General features: G+C 36.2%; 1 protein-coding gene across 1 annotated transcript; it reads right to left on the reverse strand.

The window, feature by feature from the left end:
* Positions 1-69: 69 nt before the first annotated feature.
* Positions 70-27,914, reverse strand: LOC306876806 (tissue factor pathway inhibitor-like). The gene is made up of 7 exons (XM_079428216.1): positions 27,762-27,914; positions 13,226-13,429; positions 5,959-6,129; positions 5,100-5,183; positions 4,799-4,867; positions 1,404-1,583; positions 70-1,207 (listed from the first exon to the last, which is right to left on the reverse strand). Exons 1-7 carry the CDS (start codon positions 27,832-27,834, stop codon positions 1,140-1,142), a joined length of 849 nt encoding a protein of 282 aa, XP_079284342.1. The 5' UTR covers positions 27,835-27,914; the 3' UTR covers positions 70-1,139.

Here is a 27,914-nt window from a genome sequence, read left to right on the forward strand (position 1 = left end):
ATAATGAATTACAACCATAATGAAACCACTAAAAGTTCATTCAAATACAATTGTTTATTAGGAGTGTATATAAAGGCATTTTAACCACTAGTAGTGGATTTCAAAATATCTTCTAAGAGTAACAGCTCCACCTTGTGTAGAAAACAGGGTCTTAAGCAGTTTTAGGTGCTTTCTTTTTTCAAACCATCAAGATATCTTACAATACCTTTCACAATGGAATCACTGGTACTCTATTGGTAATTTAAGATGTTAGTAAATTATGCAGTCGTATAGGGGTAAGTGGTTATCTTAGTGATGAACTGTTGGTCACATTTTATATAATTTTTTATGTTAGACTCAACTTTCAATCACTGTGTCCTGGATTAAAAACAAAACATTATTTACCTCTAGTCATTATATACAAACAATGGAAAGAGTTCAAGGTCACAGTGCAAGGGCATAAAAACAACAACATTTTGGAGAGTATAAACATATTAAAGATTTAACATTAAAAAGATTAAGAATTAGTAGGTTTGAAAACTTTTACAAAAAAATAAAGGAAAAGAAAGAAAAAAGGATTTAGAAATATTTATAACAGCCATAAATAGTATTAAATAGATCCATAAGTGGCACTGTGGAGGAGGAAAAAAACAATAATGATAATTATATATATATATATATATATATATAGTAATTTTTAATGAAATTAGTATTTTAATACATAAATTTGTCTTGTCTACCCCATAAAACAAAATAAAGTGTGAGATTGTTTTACATACATAGAGGCCCGGTTTCACAGACAGGCCTTAGACTAAACCAGGATTAGGCCATTGTTCAATTAGGACATTTAAATAATTTTTATAAACGTGCCTTAGAAAAAACATTACTAGTGTGCATCTAAAGACAAAGCAAAGGCACTGATACGATTTAAGATCAGTCAGTGTAAATTTCTTTCAGTTGAAACAGCTCAGACTTACATTTTATTCTAGGACTAGGCTTAAGCCTTGTTTGTGAAACCGGGGGAGAATGTCTTAAACCCCAGATTAAAATCCATTAACTGTGATAATTATACACATGAGAACAGTTTGTGGGTTAGAGAGTTTCCTCTCTATAGAGTGGTTTAGGATTTGGTATCATGAAAAAATCCTGTATATGTCCTCCTAGACAGATCGGAATAAGATATTTGAGTTCTTCGTCTTTATCCGTATTTGCTTCCTCCGGCTGTGATCTGAAAGAGAAAACATTGAACATACAGAATCAACAAAGACACTTATTTTCCTGCTTCACCTTTCTTGTGGTCCAGTTTAATGGAACCCAAGTTGTATGTTTGAGCATGCATCATCATTATTGACACAAAACTGCGCAGATCTCCTCAATTATAATATCAAAACCTCTAAAGTAAGCAAGGGCTGCAGAAAACACACCTTTCATGCACATTTTCATGCAGTGTCTCCTGTGGACAAAGTTGTTTTTGTTGCCTCCACAGCCACTGTAACGAAACATCTGGCATCTCTCAGTCCTGGGGTTGTAAACATATCTCCTCACAGAACCATCACAATTGCCCCTATTAACTGGACTCAAGCAGAATTCTGGGGGACTGAACTCTGAAATGCAATAACAATAGGTCGGCAATATAAAAAAAATGATCCAAGTAATTTTTAATGAAATGTAACTAGTATTTCAGTGCATAAATTTGTCCTTTCTTCCACATAAAACAATATAGAGTGTAAGATTGTTTAATAATTTAAATGTGGCAATATGTTGGCAATATCAGTAACATTAAAAAAAAACACTTTATATACATTCAAACATGTTAATTTAAGACAAAAATATACATATACATATACATATATATATATATATATATATATATATATATACACATACACACATATACACTCACTGGCCACTTTATTAGGTACACCTTGCTAGTACCGGGTTGGACCCCCTTTTGCCTTCAGAACTGCCTTAATTCTTCGTGGCAGAGATTCAACAAGGTGTTGGAAACATTCCATGATAGCATCACGCAGTTGCTGCAGAGTTGTCGGCTGGACATCCATGATGTGATTCTCCTGTTCCACCACATCCCAAAGGTGCTCTATTGGATTGAGATCTGGTGACTGTGGAGGCCATTTGAGTAAAATGAACTCATTGTCATGTTCAAGAAACCAGTCTGAGATGATCTGAGCTTTGTGACATGGTGCATTATCCTGCTGGAAGTAGTCATCAGAAGATGGGGTACACTGTAGTCATAAAGGGATGGACATGGTCAGCAACAGTACTCAGGTAGGCTGTGGCGTTTAAACGATGCTCAATTGGTACCAAGGGGCCCAAAGTGTGCCAAGAAAATATCCCCTACACCATTACACCACCACCAGCAGCCTGAACCGTTGAGACAAGGCAAGATGGATCCATGCTTTCAAGTTCTTTACGCCAAATTCTGACCCTACCATCTGAATGTTGCAGCAGAAATCGAGACTCATCAGACCAGGCAACATTTATCCAATCTTCTATTGTCCAATTTTGGTGAGCCTGTGCGAATTGTAGCCTCCGTTTCCTGTTCTTAGCTGACAGGAACGGCACCCGGTGTGGTCTTCTGCTGCTGTAGCCTATCTGCTTCAGGGTTCGATGTGTTGTGCGTTCAGAGATGGTATTCTACATACCTTGGTTGTAACGAGTGGTTATTTGAGTTACTGTTGCCTTTCTATCATCTTAAACCAGTCTGCCCATTCTGACCTCTGAAATCAACAAGGCATTTTTGTCCACACAACTGCCGCTCACTGGATATTTTCTCTTTTTCGGACCATTCCCTGTAAACCCTAGAGATGGTTGTGCGTGAAAATCCCAGTAGATCAGCAGTTTTTAAAATACTCAGACCAGCCTGTCTGGCACCAACAACCATTCCAAGTTCAAAGTCACTTAAATCCCCTTTCTTCCCCATTCTGATGCTCGGTTTGAACTTCAGCAAGTCTTCTTCACCACATCTAGATGCCTAAATGCATTGAGTTGCTGCCATGTGATACTAGGCTGATTAGCAATTTGTGTTACCAAGCAATTGAACAGGTGTACCTAATAAAGTGACCGGTTAGTGTTTATATACAGTGGTGTGAAAAAGTGTTGGCCCCCTTCCTGATTTTTTTATTTTATTGCATGTTTGTCACACTTTAATGTTTCAGATCATCAAAACAAATTTAAATATTAATCAAAGATAACACAAGTAAACACAACATGCAGTTTTTAAACGAAGGGTTTAAAAATCAGGAAGGGGGCCAACACTTTTTCACACCACTGTATATGTGTGCGTGTGTGTGTGTGTATACACACGCATATATATATATATATATATATATATATATATATATATATATATATATATATAATTTAAAAAAACAGTACAGATACATGATCCCAAGCAGCTGTATAATTTTTTTATAATTTTTTTTGTTTGCCCTGCATTTCTGCTACACAATTAAACAATTAACTAGCCACTTTTCATGTCTCTTTGCAACCAAGTACCAATTACTGTAATTTTATTGCAATGTACAGTATGTACATATTATAATTATACATCACATCTGATCCCTATCATTTCTTATTTATTGATTATTCAACATATTTTATTCCACTGTACAGGATGTGAACAGGTAAAGTGTTACACTTCATGATAATTTTTTCTTTGACGTTGTTTAAAATATGATCCAAATGGCTACATCAATGTAATTTTATATTAGTTTAAGATTCATTTTATGCTCTTATAACTGGAATAGCTAGCTGGAATAACATGAGACTGCTGCAGGGATGACATTTTTGTGGGCCAAAGCTCGGAAACAAATTAGTATTTTAGCACTTCTGGTTCATTCTTTTACAGCCTCATTGTGTTTATAATCTTGCTCTTGCAAACTATTCTAAATCAAACTTTCAGGGATTAAAAAAAAAAAAAGTAAATAAAGACTGAAGGAGTTGAGTAGTGTTGCTGACATTTAAGTCATGTGACTGTGGTTCATTTATAGCTTAGGTTTATGGTTTAACCAGGTTGATGCTAACTTCTGGGTTGGCCTATAAAATGCATCATCATTGCAGCAGCACTCTGTTCGTTCTAACTGGAATGACAAACTCAACTTGACTTTACATACTTGATCCATTAGATGGCAGTAAAATCTAAGCATTGCCCTTTAGTGGAACCACAGAGCATTTGTGTATCCAATTTACCCTTTTAACCTAAAAGCAATTATTGTAATTAATTTGCAGTTACTTTTAACCCAGAAAGTAAATTGCCAGTGATAAATTAGTAAAACAGAACGCTGACATGATGGTGAACATCACTTGCTATACTTCATTAACCACTGTGATTAAGGCAAGAAGAGGCAAATGTGGAGTAATAATTAATACTCCCATTAATACATGATAACCATGTAAATATTGCAAGCGTTTAATAGTTTGTTTGCAATTCCCCTCAAGAGCCCACATCCCAAGAAGAGGTCATTTAACACAACAAAATATACTTGCAATTACAAAAACTGACATTACGTTATTTTACATTTCAAAACTGAGTATTAATATTAGAAAAATCACATATTTGACTTGGATTTCTGTGCAATCTGTGTTCCAGACAAGGATGGCATGTGCCCTGGGGCTGCGGAGCAGAGAGCAGCTCTTAACTGTCAAAATAAGCAGGAGCAGGCAGAAAAAGATGGCGTTGCCCTCTGGACTCAGACAAACACTGTCTGACACAAAGGCACAGCTGTCTAGAACCCTCTGCCCGTGTGTGTGTGTGTGTGTGTGTGTGTTTGTACACGTGTGTGAGATGTGTGATTCTCACCTGCTTCCTGTGCAGATGGTTGGGACATTCTCCGCAGTGGCAAATGTGATGCATTCAATGGAGCTTCAACTAAAAATGACCAAATACACAAACAAATATTATTCATATAAAAATTATTAATGGTATTTCTACAAACGTTTTGTTTTTGTGTGATGCTGTATATGTGTTAAAAGGTCCAACAAAAATCCAAAACAAACAATGGCTAAGCACACCTTTAATTACAGATAACTACGAAAATATCCAGTACAAATAAAAAGGTTTTCTGATATAATCAACAACCAGGATGTGTGACTCATCTCACCATGTTTGTTGAGAGGTTCTGTTTTGGGTTTGGCTGCTTCTTCCTCTAGCTTTAATGGAACATTTTCCATGTGGTTTGTGGCAGCTAAAAAGAGGAAAGAAAATTAAAAATATGATCATATTTGTTGTCCTCTTATAACAGAGGAGTCTTTTTCTCTCAGGTAGCACTATTAACATGTTTCCTGTCTGTCTGTTTTTCCAAGTTTAATACTTGGAATAACGTCCTTTTTCCCCAGTCATGTCATGGCTAGGATTTCTAAATTGCCTAAAATGTCTGGGTTTAAAAATTGCCTAAAATGTCTATGGTACTGTATGTGGAATAGTCATCTACAACTATATTAGTCAAGGTTTTAGTCAAGGTTTTTTTTTGTTTGCCCCCCAAAATTTTAGTTTTTTGTTTTCACCTTCTCTCTGACCTTTAAGTGGCTGCTGTCCCTTTAAGACATCTGTGTAAATGCCCTCTTCACATGTGAAATTGGATACAGTGCTGCTTTAACACATATAAGCTGTCTGTTTGCTGTTGGGTCCAGTATAGTTTTAACTGCCTTATCCTTCAAGGATAATTTGATTCGTAATGATATGACCCCTTTAGCACTAAATGTGCTGAGAAATTTTCTACATTTGCAGTTCTGCACTGACTCTGGCCGTTCAAATTACTGCTAAAAAACAGAATGTGGACTGAATTACAATGGGCTGAATTAAAAGTGCTAATTGCACTATGGAATGAAGGTTATTGAGATCAATACAAAAGGGCTGTAACCTTTGTCATGCAGATGACTTTAATCACAGGGCTTGTGCAATAACAATATGTCATTATTGAAAATTGCAGAGAAGAGAAATGTTATGTTTCTGGTACATACGAAGACATCTCTCATGGCATTCTTTTATGGTCTTGAAGTTGTTGGCATTCCCAAAGCAGCCACCATAAAAGAATCGCTTGCATTCCTGGCTCTTGTAATCAAAATAATAACGAGGCACCAGTCCTCGACACGGCCCCGGCTCATCCTCCAGATGGCATGGACTCTTATTCTCTAAAAAACAAAGAAAAAGATGGGACAGACCGTAAATCATGTAATTCTATATTTAAAGCTTCTTTTTCATCAACTGTAGACATGAACATAAATTAAAAGTGTTAGTAGTGACTTTTTTTCATGCTTTGAAATATCATATATAGGGTAGTGGGTGGGGGGGGTATTATTTAGGATATTATTATTATTAATTTTCCATTTTGAGGTGAACATTACTTAAACTTTACAGTTCAGGATAAGGATTTACAGCACTTTTTTGTACACCATTTTTATGCAAGAATCACAACTAGACAAACATTGGAATTGAATTGTAAAGCAGTGGCTTTCAGCAGAACCAGCTCTACCGTCCCCTTAACAAACACCTTGGCCATAAGCCACAGACAGGCTGGAGTGATTGATATATTCCAGCTCCATCTATAGCACATGCCCTGTTGATAAATTAATGGCTGGATTCCAAAATTCCACAGATTAAAAAAATCACTTAATTTCCGGCCACATTTTTGCCCTGTAATGCAGAATTTATTTATGGCCATTGCTAATTAAAATATTTCACTTAAGTGGTCATTCATCATGGAGAAAGGCAGCTTTAATCCAATCAGCTGGGAGAAATCATCAGGGTATTTTGTTTTTTCCTCTTCTTTCGGATAAATCGGATTTAGGAGGAACGATGAGTCGCACTAACCTGATCATATGTCACAAAGTGACCATACAGATTAAAGCCGGTTGCTGCTTTTGGATATAAGCCAATGTTAATTGCAGTCTCACTTACTGCTTGAAAGTGATTAAAATTTGATTATGGTCAGGCCAAAAACTCAAGATAAAACTGCTTTTGGTCCATACAATGAAAGTAAACGGGGCCAAAATCAACACTGCATTACTGTGTTCTGATACTCTACGTCCCGGACATTCATCCTGACCCGAGAGTGGTAGACGAATGCTAATTAAGCTTAGCAAATGACCACTCACATACAGCATTGATTAAAAGTTCACATTCACAAGGACACTTAATAAAACGGAATTAAATTAACTGAATTGAAATGCTCCAAATGAATTATGCAGTTTTAAGTGGTCGTAGTCAATATACTTCGACTTCTAGCAGAAGTGTAGATGGGATGCATCTAAAACACTTACCAAAATGAATAATTCAAAAGTGCATTTCAACTGAACAGCCTCTTGGGTGCTTTTTAGGAAAGGAGATTGTCTTGATGCCAGGCTACTGTCTCTCATTCCATGTATGATTTACTCACAAGGACAGGACTTGTGCGCAATATGTTTAACTGAGTGCTCATTAAAAAAGATGGCAGCAAGACAGCTACTTTCAAGTAGGTTCTGCACCAGCTGAGCAACTCCCATTGAGATGAATGTAAATGCTATGTGGATAGCTCTCACAACACATACAGTAATACACCTCATTGACTCAAACAAACTAATTGCAATTCCATCTATTGCCAGCAGAGGCACAAAAATACACATAACCAATGGGACACATCTCAAAACATATCAAAGTTTTAAACAAAATATTTCTAAAGAAAATGGTTTTCTAGGGGAAAAAAGATTTAGAAAATGATCTCTCTCTCCCAACTGATCTGTCTCTTTCTATGTCGCATACTTTATATACAAAAACACAAACAAACCACTCTTTAAAAGTGCGCAGATGATTTGATTCACTAGATGGAGACATTTGTCATTCATTTCTCGCAGTGGTTTATTATCTGATGTTTGTTCCATATACTCAGTGATTCTCTCTGAATCTGAATTTTAAGTGCATAAATGCAAACAGTGAGAGCTTGTTTAATTGTTGCTTTTTCAATTAGAAGATGCTTTTATCCAAAGCGACTAACAAATTAGGAACATGACAAGCAAGAGCCAAAAATACTCACAGCACTGCAATGCAGAGTTACAGTGCAGAGAAAACAGAGAGAAAATAAATATATATATACGGTATATATATAAAGGGGTTATGCTTGAGATATGCACATAAAAAGGTCTGTCGAGTCATTTCAAGAAGATTGTTATTGGCATCTATGGTTCATGAAGAACCTTCAACTATGCACTCTTAAAATAGAGTAGCATTGGCATTGATGGTTCTATGAAGAAACTTTAACATCCATGGAACCTTTCCATAGCAGAAGATTATTAAAATGTTCTTCACTCTAATACAAATAAGTGGTTATTTTATTTCACTGAAAGGTTCCCCAAAAAATGGTTCTTCTATGGCATCGCTGTGAAAACCCCCTTTTGGAACCTATGGAAACCTTCCTTTACACAAAATGTTGTTTTTAGTGGAAAAGGTGCTTTTTAGAAAACAAATAATTAAATGTTTCTTTTAAAAAACTGACTGATCACTGAAAGGTTTTTGGGGAACCCAAAATGCCAAAATAGTTCTTCCATAGCTTTGTAGCATTGCTTTTTTTTTTAAGAATGTAGCAGGCAGTAACATCAGAGCATTGGCCAAGAAGAGCGTGACATAAACCCTCTTTGGTTCATTGAAGATCAGATGCTGTGTTAGAAGGGTTGTTATGTTTAAAGGGTTAATTGCTCCCTCTATTACTAGAAAAAGCAAGTTTGGTGGCCGCAGAAATTAGAAACTGACTTGGCAGAGCTGCAAATAATCAGGGGCATGTGGTGAAGAGTGCAGAAGACATGACTCAAAACACAGCAGTCAGTTTCCTCTTCTGCCTCCATGGGGGATCTTTGGCAATACTTCGCAGGCATTTACGAGAGCTTATGTCCTTGGAGGTGTTTGTCCAAATGAGCCGCAAAGTTTCTGTTTTCCCCACTCTGTGGCTGTGCTGGGATTGAGGCTTGTTTAGCAGTCATGTGACTCAATCTGTTTTGTGCTGATTATTATGATGACCTCTCACAGGAGGCGACGTTGCAGGGGCCTGTCCAAATCACAATGATCCCTACTGGAAAGCGTAATGAGATATGACTCACCCAACCAACCAAAGTGCTGTAATGGTGGTGGTGATGGCGCAGTGGATAAGACACATGCCTTTGGTGTGAGAGACCAGGGTTCGAATCCACTGTGAGACACCAATGTGTCCCTGAGCAAGACACTTAACCCCTAGTTGCTCCAGAGGCGTGCGACCTCTGACATATATAGCAATTGTAAGTCGCTTTGGATAAAAGCGTCAGCTAAATGAATAAATGTAAAATGTAAATTGTAACGTAATATTAATATGTAATTTAAAGAAATAGTTTAATTTAGCTCAAAGGGAATCATTTATGATTTTATAGGGAATTTGAACAGACTCACTGTTACGGCGATTCACTGAACCAGCCGTATAACAAACTCTGCACTGGATATTAAAATCCAAAATATAGTGAAAACACTATTTAATAGCACAGTAACAAAATCGGCAGATTAAGACATTAACTTGTGAGCACAAAACACAAGATACTTCTCTTTTCAATATAGAAAAGATTTTATTTATATAAACCTAAGACATAAACTAATCTAACACATGAACACAAGCATTCACACATTCACGCGTTGCAGAAAGAGAGAAAGTAAGGAAAGGATGAGTTTAAGAAAATGGAAATGTGAAATCCCAAGTTTATAGCAATAAGTGCTATTGCATAGACCTGAACAACCATCAATCACTTATTTAACCCTCGCTTTGAGTTTCTCAATGAGGCTAAAATTTATATTAACTGCACCGATTCAGTTAGAACCTGGAGGTTACTTGCTTGCTTTGCCTCTATTAAGGGGTTCCCTTGTTGCTGGCTGAGAGTTCGGTAGTCGTTGAAGTGATGTCTTGGGAAGCCGATGGTTGGGGTTGGCTGAGGATGCGGAGTTGTGGCTGGTGGTAGAAGTTTTGAGGCGGTCACAGACTCGAGTTGAACTCGGAGATTAGGCGTGGCGGCAAAACTTAAACTGAGAACACGAAACTCGCAACGGAAAAGAAAATAAACTAAAATAAAAGCATAAAAGGATGATAAGAGACTAGGTGGTTTTTCTTCTCGTGGTGGCAGCTGGCACGTAGGCCAGAGCACGCTCAGAGAGCAGCGTCAAAACACGGTGGCAAAAGAGAAGAAGAGGAGAAGGGGACTAAGAGGACCAAGAGAGAGTTTGATGGTGTCCTGAGTTTTTAAACTCGGCTTTCAGACCGTCCCATATGGACGTCTTGACCAATTAGATACTGTCCTTGCGTGGGGTGTTGCTCTGTTCCTCCCCCAATCAATAAAGCCACATGTTATCTGTTCAGTCAGAGGTCCGAACTTTACAGGCTCTTGCAAAGTATACTTTTGAACATGATTTCTATAACAAGACTATGATGCATCTGACAAAGAATTGATTGGAAGAAACATTTAAAGCATGATTTTTCAAACTCATACATACCAAACACGCATCTGAATCCTTCAGCTATTCAATAGTGATTAAAAAAACATACATATTTGATTAAAACATTATAATCTAATGTGTGGGTTACAAACATAATATAGGTTATTTCTGTGCAGAGAAATAACTCATAGGTCCTTTTAAGATGATGCATAAAACAACAACATTTCAATAGCAAACATCTTTTGTCTCAAGGTTGTAAGCTGTTCTGTGAAAGAGGCTTGCTGGTTAGTTTGCTTGCCCAGACTAGTTGGCGCTAGGATTTGGACTGATTTATGTTGTTGTCCTGTTACAGCTTTGAGGCCCCTCTTTGTGGAATCTCAGCTTCTCATGTTTTGATGTTCTGATCGAATCTTGTCTGATTCAGTCTCTGATATCCTACACAATAATCCAATGTGCCCTGACTTTACTGTGAACTGCACATTTGTCCTCGTTTTATTAGGAAAAGGACCAAGAGTTCCTTATTACACTTGTAGAAATAATCAGATTGCATAAATGGTATCTTTCATCTCTCTCATCTCAGCTTTGGCTTGTTGCCATGAATTTGACTCTGCGACCTCAAGTAATTTCCATTTGTGCCTTTTATATACTAATTTAATGCCAATATTGAAGACGAAACAATGTAATATTTGGTTTGTTTTCTTTTCCTTTCATTATAATTCTTTTTATTTATCAAAGCTTTGCTTCGAATGGCTACAAAACATGCATTATTCCATGTATAGCTATCTAACATGCACAATAATGTCTTTGTTTAAAAGCATGGAGGTTTTCTGAACAAAACAACTGTTCTTGTGATCTTGTTTTTTTAAGTATCTGTCATGCCCTCTAAAATGCAATATGGTGTAGGTTATAATTATAACACTTGCTGAGTCTAAACTGATCCATAATTGCAGTAACATACCAATGCATTACATTATTGTTTTTTTATGGGCTGTTAATGAGGCGTTGGGAACAACTCCCTCATGGTGAACTCTTCACTCTTCTCATAAAAGTATATGGTGGAATGCGTGTTATTTCTACGGTTAAAAAACAAAAAGTAGTTTTGGATGCTGAATGGTCAATACAGCATTCCAGCCATTGTAAAGTACAGATATGACGTACAACACCCACATTACTGTGTTGCACCCATAGACTAATGTGCTGTTATTGTTTACATGTCACTGACTTCACTGGGGTCTAAAACTATGACATAACATCTAAAAAAACTTGACAGCCCTGACACTCCCTTCTTGTCTTGTTTTCTGGTTTCTCTCTCGTCTGCGTGCTCTGTTTCATGTTGGGGCATGGTGTTCGGATACCGGCACTCCTGTCTTGTTCAGACTCAGTTCTGGTTTCGTGTCGGGGTACGGACACTCACGCTCCAGGTTTGTTCTTGCTGTAGGAGTGTGCGGTCTCGAGTTCGCTCGGGCTGTACGCTCCTCTGTGAGTGTGTGTGTTTGTTTTGCTCGGCACGCAGTTCAGTTTCGTTGTGTTGCACGCAGCTCGTTCTTTGGCTGCGTGCTTTCTCTTATTTTGTCTTGTTCTGTGTTGCACGCAGCTTGTGTTTTTTTTCACTGGCTGCTTGCTTTTAAGTTTGTCATGTTTTGTGAACACACAGCTTATAAGTCTCCTCGATAGCTGTGTGTTTGTGTCCTGTTTTGCACATGGCTAGTGATTTTGTTTTGCTGAACATGTGTTTTTTTGTTTTGTGTGAGCACATGGCTTGTCTTGTTTGGTTCTATGTGCCATGTGCCCCACCCACCTTGTTTCCTGATTATTGGTTAATTTGTCTGTTTTCCCCTACGGGGTAGTTTTTGTTTGTTTATTTAATTTTTGTATTAATAAAGCCCTTTTGCCTCCTGCAATTGAGTCCTCGCTCTATCCCCTCACCCACACCTGACAGTTATGCTGATTGCAAAAAAGATTGAATTTGATTTGTGTGATTTGATCGTATATATCTTATTATTGTTTATATACAATAACAGTATATAATAAAATACTTTGAGTAAGCATTTATTTTATAATTTAAGTTTTCATTTTAGTTAACCTTTTATGTAATTTTGTTGTGTGCTTTTGTGATTTTAATCATTTTTTTAATATGCCTATATAGCTTCAATACAATTTTATTTCACTTTTAAGTAATTTTACAGGTTCTTCATTTAATATTTACATTTTATTTTATGTCAAAAATTTATTTGAAAAGTTTCAGTGTTAATTAACGGTAACAACACTGTTAGAAAAATGCGAAACAGAAGCACTTTCACTAGTACTTTCAGACTTTTGGGACTTATTGTACGTGTACCTAATGAATTTGCTTATTAAAATAATCTACTTCCCAAATATTTTTTGTTATGCAGTGGGCATTTCATAAAAGCAATAAACCCCTCAAGACTTTGCTATATTTTTAGTAAATAAACTGCTGCACACTGAGCCTAAAACACTCCTTAGCTCTGACTCACAATATAGCACAGTCTCTCATAACTTATTGCCTAATACTATATTAGTGATCTTTGCTTTTATGTTACCCAAGACACACTTATCTGGATTGTAGCATGGGTGTGTGGAATACTGTCATGACACATGAGTCTGGGTCAGGCCATCCAATATACTGAGCGAAAATGGAATTGGCTAACACAAAGGACACATCCTCATTCCGAAAGATGCATTGAATCTAAAGGTTATTTTACAAATGTTCCGACATTTTCAGAAAAACAAACAGTCATATTTGTTTTTGTTTGTCATAGAAGAGCACGAGTCAGGTAAATATTGCCTTACCTTTCACAAGACACATTTCCTCACACTCCTGCTGGGTCTCGAAATTGTTAGCATTGCCTTGGCAACCTCCATATTCAAAGGGTTCACAGCGACCTGTGTCAATGTCAAAGTAGAACCTGTCCTTTATTGCCTTGCACGGCCCTTCATCTTTCTTCAGGGCGCATGAGTGATGGAATATGTGGAGTTCAGACCTCACTCCATCTGCTGAGGGTGGAAGGAAGCCAGAAGTTATAATTTGCTTCAGACATAATTCACAAAACTCTGCGTGGTAAATTTAAGCCAACTATAAGCTCTCATCAAAGGCTTTGTAGGCGGTGAAAGAGCTTTCTGGCACTGGAAAGTTACTACAAACCTACTTTTAATAGAGCTAGAGCATTTGCTCAAAGAGGTTTCATTGACATGACAGACTGTAGATTTGAGGGATCTGACAGCTTTGCCCTTGGTGTTTAACGCTTGGTTAAATCAGCATGAACCTCCTACACTTTTCCACTCTAAAGTCAACGAGGAAGATAAAGCACTCTTTCTTGAATGTAAATTTTGATGATTTAAATCAAATTATTTTTTTTTCTTTTCCCCAGGAATAGGTTCTTAATACCAACCAAGAACCAACCGTATTAGTTTGTTCTAAGAGCATGCTGGGTGAAGTGAACTCTGCGGTCCTTCCTGTTCACACAACAAGGGCTGAATCCAATGTGCCACAAACTAAAGTAACAGATGGTCTTGGACTTGAGTGACAACATCCTGCGGGCGTTTGGATCACTTATCCTGTCACATCCTGATGTTCATCTCCCCAATGCTCTCCACTCTGAAATACTCTCTCCACACTGCCCTGGGGTTGGAGAGAGGTATTCCACATGCTCTGGATAAAATTCTTGCCTGCACAAAAGCAGGAAACACACACCCCATAGCATATGTCTTGATGGGTTTGTCATTGCAGAAAAATAACTAAAGCATCAATATTTTTATTTGCATCATTATTTAATGCAGAGAAGAATGTTCATAGAGGCTACCTTTATTTGATAAAAAAAATAATATTGTGAAATGTTACAATTTAAAATTACTGTGCTCTATTTTAATATATTCTACATAATATAATATATATATATATTTATTTTTTCATGTGACAACAGTGAAGAAATGACACTTTGTTACAATGTGAAGTAGTGAGTGTAGTGAGCTTGTATAACAGTGTCAATTTGCTGTCCCCTCAAAATAACTCAACACACAGCCATTAATGTCTAAACCGCTGGCCACAAAATTGAGTACACCCCTTAGTGAAAATATTTCCCAAAAATGGCCCAAAGTGTCAATATTTTGTGTGGCCACCATTATTTTCCAGCAGTGCCTTAACCCTCTTGGGCATTGAGTTCACCAGAGTTCCATTGGCTGCCCACTGCTCCGGGTGTATGTTCACTACGGTGTGTGTACACTTGAATGGGTTAAATGCAGAGCACAAATTCCAAGTATGGGTCACCATACTTGGCCACACACCACTTCCCTTTCCCTTTCCCTTTTTCACAGGTTGCCACTGGATTCCTCTTCCACTCCTCCATGACGACATCACGGAGCTGGTGGATGTTAGAGACCTTGCGCTCCTCCACCTTCTGTTTGAGGATGCCCCACAGATGCTTAATAGGGTTTAGGTCTGGAGACATGCTTGACCAATCCATCTCCTTTACCCTCAGCTTCTTTAGCAAGGCAGTGGTCGTCTTGGAGGTGAGTCTCTTCTTCAGTATGTCACAGTACATGTTGGCATTCATGGTTCCCTCAATGAACTGTAGTTCCCCAGTGCCGGCAGCACTCATGCAGCCCCAGACCATGACACTCCCACCACCATGCTTGATTGTCTTTGTCTTTGTACTCCTCACCTGTTTGCCGCCACACATGCTTGACGCCATCTGAACCAAATAAGTTTATCTTGATCTCATCAGACCACAGGACATGGTTCCAGTAATCCATGTCCTTAGTCTGCTTGTCATCAGCAAACTGTTTGTGGGCTTTCTTGTGCGTCATCTTTAGAAGAGGCTTCCTTCTGAAAATGGCTAAATGGGCCCAATTTGGACATTTTCACTTAGGGGTGTACTCACTTTTGTGGCCAGCGGTTTAGACATTAATGGCTGTGTGTTGAGTTATTTTGAGGGGACAGCAAATTTACAGTGTTATACAAGCTGTACACTCACTACTTTACATTGTAGCAAAGTGTCATTTCTTCAGTGTGGTCACATGAAAAGATATAATAAAATATTTACAAAAATGTGAGGGGTGCACTCACTTCTGTGAGATCCTGTATATATAGATAGATAGATAGATAGATAGGTAGGTAGGTAGGTAGGTAGGTAGGTAGGTAGGTAGGTAGGTAGGTAGGTAGGTAGGTAGGTAGATAGATAGATAGATAGATAGATAGATAGATAGATAGATAGATAGATAGATAGATAGATAGATAGATAGATAGATAGATAGATAGATAGATAGATAGATAGATAGATAGATAGATAGATAGATAGATAGATAGATAGATAGATCAACTTTGTATTTCTCTAGCTTCTCTAGATTGTACGGATTTGAACAATGCCTGAAACTTGGTATTACAAGCACTTCCTGTGACTGTTTGCCTCTTTAAGAAGAATCGCTTTATGTATTCCCTAATTGTAAGTCACTTTGGATAAAAGCGTTTGCAAAATGACTAAATGTAAACGTAAATATATGCAGTTATTATTATTTATTTTATAAAATAATTTATTCCAGTCATGCAAAGCTGAATTTGTCAGCATCATTACTCCAGTCTTCAGTGTCACATGACCCTTCAAAAATCATTCTAATATACTGATTTGGTGCTCAAAAAATATTTCCTACAATTATCAATGTTGAAAACATTTGTGCTGCTTAATATTTTTGTGAAAACCTTGTTACATTTTAACAGGATTTTTTGAGGAATAGGATGTTCAAAGGAACAGTATTTATTTGAAATATAAATATTTTATAGCATTATAAATGCCTTATTTTAAAATGCACCATTTAAAAAAGCAATTTCAGTGTATCATAACACAGACAATACCTGGACCTGCAGACTTCCCCAAAAAACGTATGTCTATAATGGAAAAAAAACAGATCTGGCTGTTAAAATTTCAACTGAATTTTCTGTTCTGCTTGGATTCAACTCGATTTGGATAGTGGTCAGAACAACCCAAAACTGGTGCTTTTCCAGACTCATTGCCAATGCTGAGCTCGGGCAGGTTGCCCCAAGTTGAGACTCAGCCCTTGCTTGTTTTATAGGCTACCCGTCATGAAAGAGAAGTGTTGATTTTAACACAAGGTGGAATTTAGCACATCGGTCAGTATCTGAAAAGAGTAAAATATTCAGGAACTCTCAGTCTGACGGAAAGCGCAATGCATGTAAATATCTGTTTACAGGTGTCAACATGTCATGTTTGCTGTTAGTTACCTGAGCAACAACGCAATGATTAATAACACCGTCAACACAATGACACTATAAGGATGAGTGGCAAAGTATTTGCCATTTGTTAATTAGTAACCAGTGAGTCAGCTTTATAACCAGCCCCTTTTTATTGTGTGGCATGTCAGAATAATATAACTGATAGAAATACAGATGTGTGTTAGACAGTAGTCACAGAAGGTGAGGTTTTATAGTGTGAGGGTATGATTCTACCAGTCCGTGTCATATTTCGGATTATCTGATTTAGTCAGCAGATACAGTCTAAAGTCCATGGGCACATATACAGTATATACTTTAGAGATATACCATCATGAGACAAAAAATAAACTGAATCATTAGGTTGTGGTTGATGACTTGATGCAAGGTCAAACTGTAATGAGAAGGAAGGGCAAGATAGCCTGGTTATATTGATAAATGTCAACATGGCCTTACACAATAATCAAACTATTGCTCAACATCCCACCAACTAAAAGATTCAACAATCAAACCTGACCCTAAATTCTTTATCACACACTTGGGCCGGCATTTCTTGTTAGTAATGAACTGATCTTGATTTTTTCATGGCTGATTTCGAGTGCCAACATTTTTCAAGCAAACAGGCTTATTCCGATAGACGATTTTTAAAATTAATTTAAGCAAGAGAGAGGAAAGAATGAAAATATGAGTACATGATCAAGATTTTTATTGCTCTATTTCAGGCCGAATTCTATGTAGCTATTTAAAACTAGAGACAATCACTGCATTTTAATCATGATCCAAACAATGATACTGAATTTTGTACATGAGCAGTTTCTAATTTAAATTAGATATAATTTTTATAATTTTTAAAACCTGAAGCAAAAACCAAATTGTCTGACTTTAGCTTTGTTAAATTATGCTACATAAAGCATATCTGAACGAAACAAAAACAGCAGACTGGCTGAATGAAAATGCAAATTCACTCTCTTGACAGCAGGTGGCGCTTATGGAACAACAGAAATACAGTGTTTTCTTGGTTACCGCTGTAAACAAAGCAGCACTAAGCATATTAACACTACTTTAAAAAAGCATTATAGAGAAAGGTGAAAGAAAATACCATCTAAAATTTTCTGAACAGTCAGAAATAGACTCAGAAATACATTCATATAACCCCCCACTCTCAATTCAATTTTCTCAATATTTAAGACCCCTATATATAGGGGTTTAAAAGAAAAGATAAGTGTTTTAAAATACAATATAGTTACAATTTAAAATAACTGCTTTCTATTTTTATATGATTATAAAAGCTAATTTATTCCTGTGATAGCAAAGCTCAGTTTTCAGCAGCTATTACTCCAGACTTCAGTGTCACATGATCCTTCTAAAAAAAGTGAAAATATACTGATTCAATGTGGATTGGTGTTTAGTAGCACAAGTGACAAAACATTACTAAAAGCTGGAATACACTACACAACTTTTAAAATCTGAACAGATTTTTAAAACACTTGGCATCATACACTTACTGACTTTGTAAATAGTGACAAGGAAAACTGACCATCATACACTACATGACTGAGGATCATACACTACCAGACTATCGAGTCGTTCCAATCACAACAAACGTATGCAGAAACGTGGGCTTTGTTGCTAGGAGACGTGTGACAAATAAAAACAATATGTGTTCTAAAATCGGCTGAAAATGTCAAAAATGTCTGATATCCTCTGACTGGATGGAATCAGAGTGTGAAGCTAAAACAAATCAGTCGACTGGTTCTGGAACTAGCATCAACTTCTCCAGACTGTAAATCGGTGGGAAATTGGGGCACAAATCATGTAGTGTATTCCAGGCTTACGTTGACCTTTAATTTTCAGTGGGCGCTCCTAAAATTTTGCTGGTGCTCCTAACTTTTTGAAGTTGAGAGCACCAGTGCTACCAAGTAAATAAGTTCAGTTCAAACCCTGACTGTGATAGGAAAAAGTATGTTAAGAAAAAAGGGGGAAAAAAACCTGAAAAATTTGTTGTTGTTGTTGATGATGATGATGTTGTGCACTGACTTGTAAAAAAGTTTTGACTTATTTCGCTTTACTATTGTCAGGTGTCCAGGCTTGATCCATGTCTAGGCCTGTTTGCTGGTGGCATTGCAGATCGACTTTGTGTACAAAATCCTCCACTCCAGCAATGGATGCATCACATTCAAATCCCAGATAGGTCAAAACTTATTCTACTACCGTTCAGATAACAACAATGGATGACCTAGTAAACCTTGTCGAGTCGGATCCCATGAAACTCATACGGGACAGAAAATCCTCCTCGTGGTCACCTGGTGCAATTATCTGAGGTCTGCGGTGCAGGGCTCACTGAAGCAAATAATCCTGTACACCCCAATTAATCATTGTCAGGTCTGCAACTGACTGCATGAGAGGATTCTGGCTCTTTAAATGAGTGTGTGGTCATCGGTCTGTTCAACCATATGGGACACCTGATGTGGACATACGTTAAACATAAGGCTTAGAAGGGAAAAATATCCCACAGCATTGCGTGGTGTGCTGTATAGCAAGCTAACTGCCTGAGGTGAAAGGCATAACTGGTTGATCTCTATCTCTTTCTGCAATAAGTCTGTACACAATAGAGAAAATGGGAAATTGAGAGCACTGATCTCCCGTTAAGCACCATGAGGCAGTTGACGTAAACATGTGCAGGCAGGAATACATATAGGGCAAATAAATCAGCATGGTTTAAAGGCCTCGTATTGAATACAGATTTGTATTGGACAAGGATATTTACACATACTTTCAGTCAACTGCTTGTTCAGTCCTCTGATATATGGTGTCTACAATGGAAAGATCTTTAAAAGTCATTTTTAACCATTCACGGTGTGATGTTACATTCAAACCACTATGGCTGATTACCTTTGACCCATTCTCATAATTCTGTCCTCTTTGTTTTTTTTTTTTATGACTGCATAAATTCAACATGGCTGACAAAACCAAGCACCAAGGACCTCTGGAATATCTACCTCTACCTTTTCAAGGAGACCTAGGCAATAAAATATTATAGAAAAAAAACTTTGATTGTGATTTAAAAACATTTTAATTCAGGTAGTATCTTTGTTATATTTATTTACTTTTGTAAATTGGTATTCAAGTGTAACACACTGTATATAGTAAGACTAATTTAAATAAAATGATGCAACTTTTGTGTGTATATTTTAAATAATGGTGTGCATTATTACAAGAAGTGTTATCAAATTAAGAATCTTAACTAAATGTAAACATATTTTTTAGAAATGGCAATAGGGTAGTCATACAATCTGTTTTTTACAACTCTAAATGCATGGCGTAACTCTCTTTAAAATGAGGTTTGAAAAATAATTTTCTCAAGAGAATATTCTAAGAAGCAGGAGATAGAGTAATTTTTCTTTACTACTAGCTGAGCTATACATAAAACAAGTACAGGCAGTAGAAAACTCGTCCACTATTACATTATGTAAGTAATCTATCTCCACATAATCTATGAAAAATGTTCTGATAACCTCTGCTAGACTACAAACAGTCCAAAAACCCTACCGTAATAAAAACTATTTCCCACTGCACACTATTGTTTGAATTATTCCCTGAATGACACTGATTATCCTTGAAAAACACAATGTAGTCGTGAAATGTCATCAATCATGGTACAAAAGCTTTCAAGGTCAGAGGGAAGATGAGACCCAATATTTGTCTATGCATGCATGAATACCATTCTAGTGCTCGAAATGTCAGAGCAGCAGAGTTTGAAAAGGGAAACCTCAGTGAGGTTCTAAGCTTGGTGTCATGATCTGATGAGTTAATGCAACAGATCAAACAAGGTCTCGACACCTGGGAGACCTTCTGACTGTTTTTTCACAATAATTCTTCCCATGGGAACAGTGTCATGAAACAAGTTGATACTCTTGGCAACATTGTTCAACTAAGTCAAAGCAAGAATTTAGACATGCTTTTGGAACTTTTAAGTGCAATGATAAGATGTTGCATGGTAAAAGTATAGTTTAGTTTCATAACTGATATCAAAGATATCACAAGGGATAAATCAAACAATCAGGTAAATTAAAATAACTGAAAATACACCCACCCTCAGGCCATCCAAGATGTAGATAAGTTTGTTTCTTCATCGGAACAGATTCTGAGAAATTTAGCATTACATCACTTGCTTACCAGTGGATCCATTGCAGTGAATAGGTGCCGTCAGAATCCAAACAGCTGATAAAAACATCACAATAATCCACACGTAATCCACACAACTCCAGTCCATTTTATGAAGCAAAAGCTGTGTACTTGTAAGAAACAATCCAACATTAAGGCATTTGAACCTTTTCACTAGAGAAAGAGTGGTTTGAATTTAAAAATGTCTTGGTGATACATTCAGGGCTGGAAATGGGGGACGCGGGGGGCCGGAGTCCAGGGAGTGAATTTCGAGGGGGACGGCGTTTCATTTCCAACTGGTTAGATTTATTTGAAAATTAAAGTGATTTCTATATTTTATCCATTCAAAAGACTACAAAAGCAACCCAGTTCTGCATAAACCGTAGTGCAGTGCAGACTAAACAAAATGTATATAGTGGGGTATTTGTGTCTAGGGTTTGCTGGGCAATGCCGTCTTTGATTGGCCATCAAGAGCAGACTGCAGACAATGGAAATGCTTCTCTATTGCTGCTGCTCCTCACAGCACAGATCGTGAAAGCAGACTGCAGTTTGTCATTCATTGTAACACACAAAGTGTAGAGACGATGTAAATAATAGATTCAGTGTGCAGTGTAGAGAGCTTCATTCACTAAAATAGAAGTTTGTGAGATCGCGATGAACTTAATGATTATAAAGAGTTTGCAAATGTGAATTTATACAACAGATTTATACATTATTGATTTTATTCAAAAGTTTTAAGATTTATTATTTTATTATAATTATTTTTTTTTACAAAAAGTTAATAAATCTATTTTTGGCACAAGATATGACACACATTTAATAAAGTTAAAAATGGCATTACAAAGGTTAAAAAATACTTTAAGGAGTCAAAAATCACCTTATTATTAATGTATATGGTTATAAGGTTAATTTCTGTCATTGATCAGAAGGTGTTCCTAATTTATTTATTTATTTTTTTAAGTAGAAGCACTAGTGCTCCTGAAAAGAAACATACGTGTAGAGTCCTTAAGAATGTAATGTTACCTTTTAAAACTAATTGAAAACGTTTTTGCAAAGTGTAAACTATTAAATATAATCTACAAATCATGCAATGCTGTACCGCTAAATAAGACGTGTTTTGAGGGTTTAGCTAATCAGGCCAATGAGAGACAATCATTCTAATATTTTATGAAATCATTCGTTCATTTCACTAATCAATGTTGTTTTTGTTTTTTTATTAAACACGAGTTCGTTAATAATAATTATATTATAAGATGTACAAATTCAGACACAACGTATCTTTAATTTGGGCAGAATTGCAGATGCCTGTCTTAATGTACAAGAAGGTTTAGAGAAAATATGACATAAGTTGTTAATAAACGTTTTCATAGATTATAAATGGTTTTATGATTAAATACATTCAAAAGGTAATCTAAAATTACCCCCCCAAGATATAGTCCCCCCCAGTGAATTCGGCCACTTCTTCACAAAATGTGAATTGACTGGACTGGAGTAGTGCTTTTATCTGCTTTCATCAACTCTGTCTGACGGCACCCATTCACTGCAGAGGATCCAATGGTGAGCAAGTGATGTAATGCAAAATTTCTCCAGATCTGTTCAGATGAAGAAACAAACTCATCTACTGGATGGCTTGAGGGTAAGTGACATTTTCAGCAAATTTTCACTTCTGGGTGAACTATTCCTTTAATTTGTCTGTCCCCTTATAATATCTCTAATAATGAATCTGAAATATATATTTTACCATGCAACAAACAAACTCATCTACATGTTAGATGGCCTGAGGGTGAGTACACCTTTCCTTTATTCCTTTAATGGAAGAAATCACAATATGACAGTTTCCACATTCAAGTAGATAGGACCTGCACTTGCATGCCTATAGCAATAGAAAATAGCTGCTGGGGGTGTTGCTAACATGGCTGCCAAGTACACTGACTTGCCTTAAAGGAACTTTTTGTTATTTTTTAAGTTATTTTTTGATTTGATACAGATGGGTGAAGGCAGACAGACACAAAGCACGCATGCTTTTAAAAGCGTGTAAATGAGAAGACTTCAAGCACTAAAACACAGCGTCCTTCTATAACTGTTTTGATCCCTGCAGAAGTGACTTCGGCATGGAAGAAAAATATGATCCTGCCACAAAGAAGTCCTTTCTCCATTTTAAAAATGCAGCAAAAGCAATGGTAATGTTGATAATATAGCCCACATGAGTACTTTTGATGTTAATCTAGTGTATTATGCATTCAAAACCCATACAGTGTTAAGTTAAGTCAACCATGCTTGCTATGCGTAACAAACAGCCTAGAGGGTTATTTGCAATACCGTAGTCTTGATATGTGATCTTAAAGTTCTTTTTTGATCCTTTAAAAAGCACACAAAGAACAATGTCAGAGCGTGCCTTGACTCAACCCTACTCCTAAGGTAGTTTGTAATGAAAGCAAAGCAATGATGTCATCTCAAAGAGAAGAGTCATTGTGGAACATTTGATACAGTATACGGCCCAGCAGGTCCAGACAGAATCAGCAGACATTTTTTGTTCCATAAAATTGGAATTCTTTATTAAATTAGGCCAATATGGAAAGTGTGGGCTTGTTGCGTATGTTCCAGTTCTGTTGAAAGCTACTAAGCTTTCTGTGGAGCTCTGTGGGCACAAATTCTATGTGGGCCTGATGATAATTCTCACTGAACAGCTGTCTCAGGGCGCCTACACACGAGGGATTCAAGAATCGATCAAATACGTTTTAAAGGCAGAGGTTTAAAGTATATGACTTATAGTAGTTCACTACTATATACTCTTAAGAATTATTTTGGGGAATCTGTACTTTAATTGAGTTCTGTTAAAGCTGATTTTTTTAAAGAAAACGAGTAGATAGAATATAGAAAAAAGAAACCTAGTGTTTTTTTGTTGTTGTTTTTAAAGAAACAGGTAGATAGAATAAAAAAAAAGAAAAGCTAGCAGTTAGAGAATAAATATGCAATTGATAGAAGGTCAAGTGTGTGTATTTTTAATAAAAAGAAGACAGATAGATAAAATAGAATTAGAATAGAGTGCTAGAGTTAGAGGGTCAAATAAAGATGGAAGACATGTTTTTAGCCGTTTCTTGAAGATTAAATATGTTTAGAATTTTGACAGACTTCTTTACAAAGCATTTGCATATTTTTTACGTCTTATTTTTGGGCTTAAGGTACTTAGGAAAATTTTTGACTAAGCATTTGTACTTTAACTTCAGTACAATTTAATGGCAGTCCCAGTATTTTTACACTTTTGTTAAAGGGCATAGAACAGCTATGTCAAGTTGAAATCAAGCGGGTATACACAACTGTTCCTGCCTCCCTGACATTCTTGTTGGCTACTTGTTTTGTCACTTTCATAAAAACCCTTGTGTTTATATGCTTTCATGACTCGCTACTGAAATCAATGTATTCACATCACTGGCACGGTATAAAAGTGTGTAGGCGCCCTTAATCTCACCCGGCTTTTCAGAGCACACACAAGGACCCTGGGTAGTTACTCTATATATCTTTGTCCTTTTGCATTGTGTTTGAGCAATACAGCTGCCTTATGAGCACATTTTAGAATCCATTGCATGTTTAACCATGGAAGTCTATATTTAATGGTATCAGTCTTGCATGGAGTCCTCTTCAGAGTAAATGTTTAAGGAATGACAGATGCAATTACAGTCTGTCGTAGTTTAATCAAGAAAGCACACTTCTCTCTGACCTCTCCTGATGTTTCATTGGAACTTTAGATATGGCACTTTGACTTTTACAGACCATTCAAAAGTCCAGTAAGGGAGGAGCTTTGTGCAATTCTGCGAAGTGTCTCAACAAACACTGAAATAAGCCATTTGTCTTGAAAAAGGGTCAGACCTCAGGAAAAAGATAGAGCTATCAGCTAAAACAAGCCTTCCTCTAATGACTCATTCAATGAGGCATGACTAATAGTGGTATATTAAACCCAGAAAGAAAAAATTAGTGAGGATTATGTGTCTTGCAGCTTAGGATGGCTTTGCAGGGTTCAGTAAAATTTCTTAATGAAAATTAATATGAAGTAGCCATAATGTCCAAACAAATGTTCCGAGCCAACAACATACTTTGTGAGGCTGAGTGTTTCTTAAATATAAACAAATATAAAATCCTGCAGAATGTGTTAATTTACGTAACCTTTGTCATATAATATTCATAATCCTGTCAGTTATGTCGTTAGAATTACGAGAATTCATTACACGTTTGTTCATCGAAAAGGTTACTAATAAATCACTTGTTCACAAACTGTCACACCATATCAGAAGCCTCATCTCTGCATTGCAGCATCTTGAAAACGGAGGTCGCATCTGGCGAGAGTGGATGTCTCCTTATGTGAGCTTCACATCCTAGAGTACAGGCCCATTATTCACAGAAAGGAACATCTCTTACTCTTCCTTCTATATTTTTCCAGACTGTAGTGCATGAGACAGAATCTTCCGAAAAAATTAAACTACTATTTCTATGCACTATGCCAGATGACAACAGCAAAGTAAACAGCTAAAATATTTTTTTTTTTTTGCATATTGTCAAATATATAATATAAGCACAATTTAATTTAATTTAATTTAATTTACAATAATCCCAAATAATAAAAAAAGAATATTAGCCATCATGTTTTGGATTAGCTAGTCACAAATACAATGTCAGAGAACTTAGTTAATTTAATTTTATCCTAGGATATGGCACTCAATCAAGTTTATATAATCATATTTAATCGCACAGTAGTCTTCAGAGGAAAGAAGCATCTTCTTTCAAATAAGAAGTCAAAGTAAAATCTGCCTAAAGAAGATCAAGCAAGTAGTGTCAATCCGGCAGATTTTAGAACACTACCATATGCACAAGCCAGAGTTCTGCAGTATTAATATTTCATCGCACCCATACGTACACCAATCTATTTTTAAAGATCATTTAATTAAAACAAATCCTTTCATCATAACAGCAACAGTGTTGAGTTGAGATTGTGACCTCCATGCATTCAGAGACGCTAAAGAGATTTATGGAGGATAGAGAGCCAGCGTATCGATTGGTGCAGTTAAGCAGGTCTAAAAGTTCACAATGCTTGGACTGCAGCCAAAAGGAACAAAAAAATTTCTTCAGCGTAAGCGCTTTCCATGTGTAACTTATTAAAGAGCTATGGCTCCAAGGGGTGGATGCTGAGAAAATATTACATTAACAACCAAGCAATCACATCTTACTCATGTTATATCCTAACTAACCATAATAAGATCTATAATGGTATGAAGCTTATAATATGACAAAACTATTTGAATTTAAATTGTGTAAATTTGAATTATTGACAGGTGTCATTTAACAAAACTGAATATTATGTGGCACTTCACATAGTTCGGAATTAGAATTTTTTTTTTTTCGGAGATCATCTACTCTTCCCTGTGGATGACCTCTGACCTACTTTCTGTACTGCGCTTTGAATTTTAAATATTGAATTTGATGTTCCGAATTTCTTCTTCATCTTGAAAACTTGAAGCTGTATTTTTTTAAAACTGGATATTTGCAGTCAAAGAATTCAGAACAAAAATTTCGCTGTTTGAAAATACATGTCTATTAAAAAAACTGCCATAAAAACAATTCAGTTGTTTAATTTCAAATGTTCATTATTCAAGTAAAAAAAAACTCTAATTCAGAACTATGTTAAGTGCCACATAATATTCAGTTTTGTTAAATAACACCTGTCAATAATTCAAATTTACACAATTCAAATTCAAATAGTTTTGTCATATTAAGCTCCATATAATGGTCTCTGTAAAATATCAGAATTGTATATGATGGAATTAAATTTGTTGTAGTCACAGTCAAGAATTATCAAGGGTTGGTGGAAAAATGCTACTGGAAGTATATTATTTACATTAAAAATGTTATTTAAATGTTAAAAAGTGTTATTTACAGACACTTTTGTATTTAACATTGATTTAATATTACAGGTAACAGCCTTAATAGTTCAGAATGAGAACTAATAAACTGATTTTAATGAAACATTTGACATAAATGGGCATTAGATATGGTTAGAAAATAATAAATAAATGCTTTATAACCACAAAACGCCCTCTGAGATTTGATTAATACTTAGTTTTTATTATGAGGCAATATTTGTAATAATATAATTATAATAACAATTATAAAAGTTCTGACATGGTCTGAATGAATGACATAAAAATGAACTAATTGGTGTTAATAAGCATTATGTCAAGCAATAACACTTTTATATATAAATCACTTATTTTGTTCTAATTTTATCAGATTTTCTCAACTAAAAATAAACTAAGAACATGTCAAATTGCATTTAGGTACATTTTCGTCTTTTAATAATATTAAATAATAGAAAATACATTACATTATCGAGGCAAAAATGATAGCCAAACAATCTACAACATGTTTGTTTGCATCGCAGGGATTATTAAATACACCTAGCAAGTTAAATATTAAATTCCAGTTCCCAAAAGTTAAAAAGTCATCTTCCCATATTTATTACAGCAGACAAAACGGAACAAAAAAGTGGCTCATTTTAATTACCCTAAACCCTTTCAATCCTCGAGTTTCATCTCGCTTAGAAATTGTGGCTGCAAAGCACACAGCCCTTGTTGACAAAAATCTGAAGTTTGTTTTGGATTTAATCATCAAAGTTGAGCTGAAACTTTTGAGCCACCAGAGCTCCTGAACTCCCACTGGTGGGACGCAGTAAGCAACTTAGTATTTAGTATGCAATTCTACAATCTTTACATATAACCCGTGATATTATACTTTAATTACTGAATTTAAATCAACAAGTATAATTATCACAGCTGAGTCTTCTGTTTGAAAAACTTTTAGAACTTCTAGAAGTAGCCTACTTCGGAAGTGCATATTCACTCCACCTTTGTGAAAATAAACTAATAATAATTCGAAAAAAGAATACTAACTCACCTCTTGCTAAACATATTCCAACAAGAGGCAGTAGAAGCAGCAGTCTACATGACCAGCTCAGTAATGGAGCCATTCCAGCAGGCGCTTCCAGAGTTAAGTGGAGTAGTAAGTACGCTGCAGTTTAGTTTGTGGCTCCAAATAGTCAACTTCTCC

Source organism: Barbus barbus, assembly GCF_936440315.1.
Source record: "Barbus barbus genome assembly, chromosome: 11".
Taxonomy (NCBI): Eukaryota; Metazoa; Chordata; class Actinopteri; order Cypriniformes; family Cyprinidae; genus Barbus; species Barbus barbus.